Source organism: Hydractinia symbiolongicarpus, chromosome 8, assembly GCF_029227915.1.
Source record: "Hydractinia symbiolongicarpus strain clone_291-10 chromosome 8, HSymV2.1, whole genome shotgun sequence".
Taxonomy (NCBI): domain Eukaryota; kingdom Metazoa; phylum Cnidaria; class Hydrozoa; order Anthoathecata; family Hydractiniidae; genus Hydractinia; species Hydractinia symbiolongicarpus.
This window is the reverse complement of record NC_079882.1, coordinates 6,538,389-6,548,105: the sequence shown is the minus strand read 5'-3', so window position 1 is coordinate 6,548,105 and position 9,717 is coordinate 6,538,389. Positions and strand designations below refer to the sequence as shown.

Sequence of the window (9,717 nt, the reverse complement as noted above, 5' to 3'; positions counted from 1 at the left end):
AGCAGGGTTCTTGGTTTTTTTGGGTTCTTACTTTTACTGTCTCTTAAACTTTTTATGATTTACGAAGAAATGACCACACAAATTAATTTCTGTGAAAATGTTTCACTTCAGTTATATATCATTGTCAAACTCTTATAAAATTTTAAAACTTTAAATATATACATTAAATCCTGTTCTAATAATCTTACATGATTTTTGCTGATTGTTCTCAAAAGTTTCTTTTTTTCTTTTCCAAAATTTGATGATGTTACCCAGATCCAAGAATCCACATGAATTAACACATTCTGCATATTTCTGACACAATCTGCTCTATGCACATTTACAACTTTTAATTAAAATTCTGCATGTATGCATTTGAAATCTTCTCCTACTCATCCTGTTATGTAGTGAAAATATTGGAGAACATGGTGATGACACAAACTTGGTAAAAATGTTAATTTCAAGTAAATACTGTAATTTGATTTTAAAATTCTTATTTATTTTAGTTAAAAAATTATGTTTATTAATGGCAATTGGTTTGAAAGTAACAAATGATCAGAATGAGAAACCTATTATTCAAGCAATGTTCAAAGATATCAAAGTTTTTACTTGGAAATTGCCAAGATAATGTTAATAACGAGAATCTTGAATTAATTAAGTTAGTGTTTTTTTTATTTGGTAACAATCATGTTCTAGTTGGTCAATTGTAATTTCATTTGTAAGTCAACATGTGTAAACAAATTGGTTGCTAAATGAAAATCCTGTTAGTGATTTTAGTTGCCAAAAATATGCAAAAGTAGCTTGTAATTGTACCATTTGTTTCTACTTTTATTTCTTGTAAAAAAATTATTTTTATATTGTTAGTTAGTGGTTATTTTTATAACGTGGCATATTTTGACCCTGATTAAACTAGAGCAGATGTACACAAACAGGAGTGAACAAGCAAACAAAATAAAAATAAAACAACATTCAACCTATGTGTTTATTTAAATATGTTATAAATGATCAATGATTTACACAAAAAATGTTTTAATTACAAAACTTGAAACAATTTTTAAAAATAAAAATAAATAAATTTGTTTATCATTTTATTGAAATGTTTCAGTTCTTATAAGTCATATGATAGTTACACAATATAAACAAAAGCTCTAATTAGTTAAATATCTACCAGATAATATCTACCAAAAATAGAACAAAGAAGATAGACATAGAAAATAATTTCTTAAAATATTTTTTGCAAGTCATGTTGAGAATAAAATTTGTTATAAACTACCAAGCATCTTATCAATATACTTTTTAAAATCTTTTTTACCAGACAAACCAATCAACCAGATATTGTGCTGTTCGGTGAAAACATTTTTATTGCACAGCAGAACTTTGTTGCTCGTAACGACGACGAACTATCGTTTCAAAGAGGGGAATGTTTTGAAGTTCTTGATGATAGAAGAGAAGAACGATGGAAAGCACGTTCCTTGAACACCAAAAATGAAGGCTATATACCTAAAGATTATGTTGTTTTCTACAACAAATTAGAGCAATACAAGTATGTCATCTTTAAGTGTAGTTACGCACACCTTTTTTAAACCAAAAATTTATTTTATTTTTTTTAAAATGACTTTGATTTAATTTTTTTTATGTGAAAAGCAAAACTATTCATAAGAATTTCTAGATCCTGCATCAAAAAATATTTTTGTCCACACTCCATTTTTCTATATTTTTTCTATTTTAATATATTGTGGCTTTTTCAATAATTTTATATGTGTTTTATTTCTTTAGTTGGTATTTTGATTGTATAACCCGTGAGGAATCCAACCGATTGTTGCTTCGTATGGGATATCCTGGATCATTTCTAATCCGGAGAAGTGAAAGCAAACCTGGAGATTACACGCTTTCTCTGCGTGACACAAAAGGAATAAAACATTATCACATTAAAAGTGTTGAGGGAAGAAGTTATTCCATTAATCTGAAGACATGTTTTGCAGACTTACCAGCTCTTGTTAAGCATTATCAGAAGCGAGCAGATGGACTGCCACATAAGTTGGGAAATGCATGTGAAAGAAATGCATTAGGACCATGGGAGATTGAAAGAGACAGAATTAGTCTTAATAAAAATCTGGGTAATGGTCACTATGGTCAAGTATGGGAAGGCACTTGGAATCATACTATAAAAGTAGCTGTTAAAACTGTACTTCCTCACAAAATGAATAGAAATGATTTTTTGTCTGAAGCTGCCATTATGAAGCATTTATCTCATCCCAAACTTGTGCAACTATACGGTATCTGCACAATTCCTTTAGATAAACCTATATATATAGTTTTAGAGCTAATGCAAAAGGGTAGTTTGAATAAATACTTAAAAAGTTCAAGTGGGGAAAAGCTTACATTATGCGACCAGGTAGATATGGCTGTTCAAGTTGCAGATGGTTTACAATACTTAGAAAATAAGGGTGTGGTTCATCGAGACATAGCTGCTCGTAACATCCTTGTAGGAGATAACAATCAATTAAAAATATCAGACTTTGGGTTAAGTAAAATCCTGCATCACAATACGAATGACAATGCTGGAGAAGAAAATGCCGCATTTGCTATAAAATGGACTGCACCAGAAGCAATTATAGAACAGAAATTCTCTTCTAAATCTGATGTTTGGAGTTTTGGCATTCTTCTTTATGAAATACTAACTAAAGGGAAACAACCGTATCCATCTTTGTCTAATCATGATACGTTATCGTTTGTTAGCAAGGGCAACAAAATGCCAGCACCAAATGGATGCCCGGAGGAACTTTATGAGATTATGTCATCCTGTTGGGAACGCAATGCACAAGAACGACCAACATTTGAAACTTTGAAATGGAAGCTGGAAGAATTTTGCTTGGAATTACTTAAGAAAGGGAAATGTAAATAGGTGTTATGCTTTTCACGTTTGTATCACTTTAATCTTAAAGGCTTTTTTACTATGGATTTACTTGAGAACACAAGTTTGTAAATATTTTTGTATCTATTTACTATTTGCAGAGTTTTATAATGACGGTTATTTTCTGTTGTAAAGGTTGTGCAAGGAGGGGCTCATGTGGGGGAGGAGGAGTTTTCCTCTGGAAAAAACGGTTTACTCTCACAATTTGCTTCCTACAGAGTCTTCAGCATAAAAGCACACTTTATTTGTTAAAAGTACTTCATAAGTAAATGCTTTTTTTTTAATTTTTAGAGGACTGTCCATAAATATAGTATTTTAATTTTTAAGACTTTACTAACAGTTTATATGTTGCAATGATGAAGTTAAGTTATGTTGGTTTTATAGTTTTATATAATGTATTATAGATTTACAATGCTACCTGGAGTTAATGAAATTATATCTTTTATTTGTACAAAAATTCATCACACTGCTCACACTTCTTTGTAATTTTTCATTTGTAATTTATATTTAGATAATTTAGATAATTATAACTAATTTTCGAGATCAAGAGGTGCAGCAACACTTCTATGTAATCTTTCATTTGACTTGAACAACAACAACAAAAAATTTTTAAGAAGAACAAAAAAATGTGTTTTTAATAGTAATCTTCAACGCACTTAAAGTGCAATTTTACCTACATTAATATTTGTGCTACCAAAAGTATATAAAGGGAGTAATTTTAGCAAATGGTTTACACAATCCAAGTTTAAACACTTACCCCTTTTAATTTTAACTCATTTAGGTGAAAATGACTAAACAATTTTAGGGACGTTTCTATAAAAAAAAGTGTTACAAATTATTTTTATTCAGAACCCATAATAATCTCATGCGTATTTTTGTAAGTAATAAACATCAGTAATTTTATGATCTTACTAGTCGTTAACCCATGGAAAAATTCACGGGGTCACCCGTCCTTTATATATTTATACATTTTGTGTTTCCGTAACAGGACACGGTAACCCTTTTGAACACACAGACAAAATACGGCTATTACAATAGAAATAAAAAAAGATGAGTGAAATCTAAACTTGTGTGGAAATTGAATTAAGGTGATGTTTGTGTCATGTCATGATTATATGCAAAATATATTTTGCTTCAGTTCAGGGGTTTTCTCAAGGATGTACTAACGTTTTAGAATAAAAAGGAGATTTAGTTCTGGTTTGAATTAAACATCTAATAATTAACTCTAGATAATAACAATACCATGGATCTTTGGGCCATTCTAGCAGTAAAAATACTTTATGCTGTATCCCAAAGTTAGAAGAAATTGTTGGAACATATATCAAGTTCTAGTTTATCCCATGGAAATGAAATTGTTTGGAAAAAATAAAAAATCAGAATTGGGAACCGGGAAGTCAAGATCGACATTTTATGTTGACATTTTTGAGGATAATGTTGATAAATACTGGTAAGTTGCATGTGCTTTCTTAATTATGTTGTCATGTTCTAGGTTCAATGGTTTACTGGATGCTGTCTATAGTTGATTAGTGTTAGAGTGTGTGTGTGTTTACTTCTTATGTATGTTTTTTTCTGTAACCTTGAACATTTTTAAAGTTGTTAAATTTGTGTTTTAAGTGCTAGTCTGTCCTGTCTAAAAGGTAAACTCTCAAAAACATTTGATGCGCCTAACTTCACCCTGATATGTGCCCTACATGTCTAGAATACCTGCCTCATTTTTTTTAAAATCTAAACGCCTAACATTTTTAGGCCTTTAGATTTCTTGGTACTTCAAAAATCACGTAAAAATATAGCATATTTTATGTGACTTAGAAAATCCGACGAGAAATTTAAGATCAGATTATGTGACGAAGGTAGACTAGGCGAAGTAGCTAGATACCTTTCAGCAACAAGCCACACTATTTAATACCTTTCCAAAAGACATTAGGTGTACTGAAAATTGAAAACAGAAAACAAGATTGTTTTATAAGAATAAAGCTCTAACTAGAGCCTTCTCCGTTTCTTTATAATATTAACAAACTTTTCTAACCAATACTTTTTATATTTTTATATAATTTTGTGGGCTCATCCTTCTAGCTCCGTCTGGTCTATTGAAGCTTCACTAACCATCTTTGCGTCTACAGCTCTTCTATTGTTTTGTACTTTTTGAACATCTATTTAACATCCCTATAAAATGTTTCGTATTTATGAAATTGAATCTTTTAAAGAAACAGCATGCATGTAATAGGCGTGGTAAATTATATGTTATTGTTTGTTTCCTGGTTTCGGAAAGCCAACATTTAGGAAAAAGTGAAAAAATAGTTCGGGACAAATGTAACAAAAAGCAAACTTTTAGAAGAAGAAACGTACAAAAAACGAACTTTCAGGAAAAGGAAAGATTTTAATCAATCTATTGCTTCCATCTGGGTCCGTAAAAAAAGTTAATTACTTTAATTGCTGTGATCTGATTAATTAATTTCGATCCTCTAATTTTCTCTTCAAATAATAAATGGCCAAAGATGATTACGATCATTGCCCGTCGATGACAGCTCTAGCTGTTGAAACATAGTCTAGAATAAATTCGCTTGTTCACAGTTTTTGATACCAGAGGAGGTTTTTGTAGCAATATTAGTAAATTTGAGGAAAAAAAACTATGTAACGGACACCACCCTACAAGGTCGATAGTGTCCGTTATAAAGACATTTCACTGTATTTATTTCCGACTTGTTGTTTTCCGAAGTTGTTTTTGCAAAAAAATTTATGTGCCCCGACGAAAACTCCTTCAAAATAAGAGGGTACAAAGTTTTGAGATTTTTAGCTTTCATTTTAAGTTAAAAACATTTTATAAAATGGAGAATTTTTTTAATTTTCTTTGGTGGAAGAAAAAACAAATAGAAATAAACGAATTGTTATTGAAATAGACTATTTTTTTATTATTCTGTTTTTGGTGCTGTTGCCTTTTTTGCAAAAACGTCGCTTTAAAATGAATGTAGAAATGATAAAAGTTGTAGATATTGGTGTGTGTAGATATAATTAAGTGGAAAAGAAAACATCACTAGTTTCTTCAGTTAAATATATTGACGACGTTTCGGCAGTATACGGCCAATATCAAGTCATTTACAGAGACTATTTCGTACAGTATTATTTAAACATTACGTTCGTACGTACGAGCGAATTGCAATAGCGGAACAGATGCAATATGTCTATTCAAAGCGGGTTTATCGTTGGATTAATAAACTCTCCTTTAGTTCTAGATCGTAATTATTCCTAGCGGTGAAAAGTATCTAGAAATTCTCAAAACTAGGCCTAGACTGACTGTATAAAACATATTCGGATACGGCTCAAAAATAAGGTCTTTTGATCGTTTTTCCGGTTAAAGGTGAAATCCCCATGTGTTTACTGGCTCTTACCCTCAAATGTCGTAATGTCTTGCCAATATAGATAGCTTTGCAGCTATCGCACTTAAATTTACATACGACTTTTGAACGTAGAGCCTTTATGGGATTATCTTTAAAGCGGAAAAAATCACTAATTTTCAAACCTGAAATGAAATGACCTTAAGATGGTACAAGATGGTAAATGCTTCAAGAATGTTTTTTCAAACGAGTCCGAAGCCTCAGTGATACATTCCCCAGAAAAGGCAATGCAATAGTAAGTTCTTACTTAGAAACAGTTAATATGGCCATTTTGACTTGAAACAATTTGTCAAGAAATGTCTTAATGCAGCGGTCAATTAAGCTAGAAGAATAGCGATTTCTTAACAATATTTGCTTCAAGTTTGACATGAAAATTAAGACCTGTTTTATACTTCTCAGTCAAAAAGCTAGCAAAATTTGTGTATACACTACTAAAGTTGGTTTTTTGTAAATTGTGGTTACAAAATTATTATTCTCACGTTTAATATTGACATAAATTATTCCTATTCGCTTATTAATATGTCGTACGATAATTGTGTCGTATGATCGTATTGTTTAAATAATACTGTACGAAATAGTATCTGTAAATGACTTGATAATGGCTGTATACTGCCGAAACGTCGTCAATATATTTAATGAATGTAGAAAATTAAGTTGGTGAAAAGTGACTAAATGTTTTTTCCAGGTGACTGTATTCATCAAGTAAAAAGTTGACCTTTTTTTCGATAAGGTATTGACGGAGAGGGTAAAATGCCAACAGGCAATAATATGGTTTAATGAACGAGTCTTTTTTTATTTTACAGGACCATTTTACAGTATAATAAATTACTTGTTACGTTTTTTTGTTTATATTGTCTACAGCCCATCCCCACAACCAGATATCGTGCCGTTGGGTGGGAATATTTATATTGCGTTGTTTAACTTTGTCCCCCGTGACGAAGGTGATCTTGCATTTCAAAAAGGAGAATACATTGAAGTTTTGGATGATAGAAGAGATACCTGGTGGAAAGCACGCTCCGTGAAGACCAAAAAAGAAGGGTTCATTCCAAATAATTATGTGGCTCTCCACAACAGCTTGAAGGCCCATGAGTAAGTCTTCTTTTATACTTGCATGTACGCACATTATTTTAATAAATTAATAATTTTTTTGAATTTCTATGCTTGAAAATTTTCTCATTTTTTTAAAAAAAATGTCTTCCTAAAATTCTCTATTCTTGTATTATTAGTAGGAGTATTATTATTTAGGACTTTTTTCTCAAATAATCCCTTCTTTAGTTGTTTTTTATATTTCCCTAGTTTAAAAACCTTTTTTAAGTTTTTTTTTTCTTTGAAGGGTGTATGTTTCAAAAGTTTGCTATCATCTTCAATCATATTTATTTTGAGTGAAATATATGAAAACTTTGTTTAATTTTTTTTAAAAAAAATATTATGGTTTTTTCTAAAAGTTTCAGAATTTTTCCTATTTTCATGTTCATTAAAGTTGGTAATTATGTATTAGATTTAATCTCCATCTCTGTGTTTATTTTTTAGTTGGTTCTTTGACGAATTAACGAAAAGGGAAGCCGATCTGTTATTATTTCGAATGGGAATCCCTGGCTCGTTTATAATAAGAAAAAGCGAAAGCAAACCTGGAGATTACACGCTTTCTCTGCGTGACGCAAAAGGCATGAAACATTATCATATTACAAGTGTCGACGGAGGAGGTTATTCCATCAATTCAAAGACATGTTTCGCAGAGTTATCAGCACTTGTTAAACATTATCAGAATGCCAAAGATGGGTTGTCACACAAATTAGGAAATGCATGTCAAAGACGTGTACTAGCACCCTCCATATCAAATCCTTCTAGATCCGATCCGTGGGAGATTGCAAGAGACAGAATCAGTCTAGATAAAAAGTTAGGTAAAGGTCACTATGGTGAAGTATGGGAAGGGACTTGGAATGAAGCTATAAGAGTTGCTGTAAAAACTGTCATCTCTAAAAAAATGGACAGAGACGATTTTTTGGCTGAAGCTACAGTTATGAAGCGCTTGTCGCATCCTAAACTGATACAGTTGTACGCCATCTGCACTAGGCCTTTAGATGAACCTATTTATATAATCTTAGAGTTGATGCCAAAAGGTAGTTTAGATAAATATTTAAAAAGTGGCAGTGGGAATACGCTTACATTACGCGATCTGATAGATATGGCCGCGCAAATTGCTAATGGGCTACAATACTTAGAAAATAATCGTGTTGTTCATCGAGACATAGCTGCTCGTAACATCCTTGTGGGAGATAACAATCAAGTGAAAATATCAGACTTTGGGCTAAGTAAAATTCTACAGCACAATGCGAATGACGATGCTGGTGAAGAAAATGCCGCATTTGCTATAAAGTGGACTGCACCAGAAGCAATTATAGAACAGAAATTCTCTTCTAAATCTGATGTTTGGAGTTTTGGCATTCTTCTTTATGAAATATTAAGTAAAGGAAAACAACCGTATCCATCTTTGTCTAATAAAGATACCCTATTGTTTGTTAGCGAGGGCAACAGAATGCCAGCACCAAATGGATGTTCAGAGCAACTTTATAAGATTATGTGTTCGTGCTGGGCACACAATGCGCAAGAACGACCAACATTTGAAACTTTAAAATGGCAGCTTGAAGAATACTCCTTTATAGAGGAAACAAATTATGCAGAATCAAGAAAACGGTAGCGGTTCTAAATACAGTTCTTTAAAAGTTTTTCTCTCATTTTTTTAAGGTTTTTAGAAAGCATTTTCGTGTTCTTTCCACCTGCAATGATGGCAAAATGGAATGAAACAGGACAGGTAATTTCGAATTTTGCCACCATGAGTGATAACTTGGTTGGTGTTTATAGCGGACTCAAAACTTTAGATCCTACATTATCTGGCTAAATTCATTTTTCAAAACATGCTAATTTTTGCAGAACTCAGAACGACTAATTTCTTTTCTGGACCTTCGTTGGCCCTGAAGTGGATTATTTCGTTGTGAGGGCACGCTAGAGAATGTCGCTAGCAAATTTTAAACTCTCTTTAAAAATTCAAATTTTTGCAACCTCCTGACTGCAGAGTATTAGCCAATTAAACCGTTTGTCTGAAAATGAGGGAAAAGCTGCCTTTATTTCATTAATCTTGTTCACGATCGTGGGCAGTTTTTTACACGCTTTCTCAATGAGCACATTTTTTTTTTTTTTTTACATAATAAATTTTGTTTTTATAACGTTCAGGTAGCTATTATTATAATCTGTTAAGGCTTGCTAGTATTTATTTTTTTATGTATTGCACTACACATATACTTTTTTATACATATTTATTTGGAATAATTATTTTTTAACAAAATTATTTTATGATCAGAGAATTTCGGCATTATTTTTTTTAATGAGGAATTTTTTTTAGCATAAAAATGTTGCAAATTGCAAAGCTGTAAA

The 9,717-nt window shown here is 31.5% G+C and overlaps 1 protein-coding gene across 1 annotated transcript; it reads left to right on the top strand.

Annotated features, from left to right (window-relative positions):
- The first annotated feature begins 461 nt into the window (after positions 1-461).
- On the top strand, positions 462-9,485 carry LOC130653668 (uncharacterized). The gene is made up of 10 exons (XM_057456187.1): positions 462-637; positions 1,295-1,522; positions 1,756-2,876; positions 2,925-2,957; positions 3,029-3,158; positions 3,298-3,375; positions 4,032-4,052; positions 4,167-4,340; positions 7,147-7,374; positions 7,816-9,485. Exons 1-10 carry the CDS (start codon positions 531-533, stop codon positions 8,981-8,983), a joined length of 3,288 nt encoding a protein of 1,095 aa, XP_057312170.1. The 5' UTR covers positions 462-530; the 3' UTR covers positions 8,984-9,485.
- The last annotated feature ends 232 nt before the right edge of the window (positions 9,486-9,717 follow it).

What these genes read in the sequence shown, in the direction of transcription:
- LOC130653668 (XM_057456187.1), top strand. Translation starts at nt 531, where the DNA reads ATGATCAGAATGAGAAACCTATTATTCAAGCAATGTTCAAAGATATCA. An exon ending in GAGAATCTTGAATTAATTAA is followed by an intron (nt 638 to 1,294) that starts GTTAGTGTTTTT and finishes CTTTTTTACCAG; the next exon opens with ACAAACCAATCAACCAGATA. An exon ending in TCAGGGGTTTTCTCAAGGAT is followed by an intron (nt 4,053 to 4,166) that starts GTACTAACGTTT and finishes CTAGCAGTAAAA; the next exon opens with ATACTTTATGCTGTATCCCA.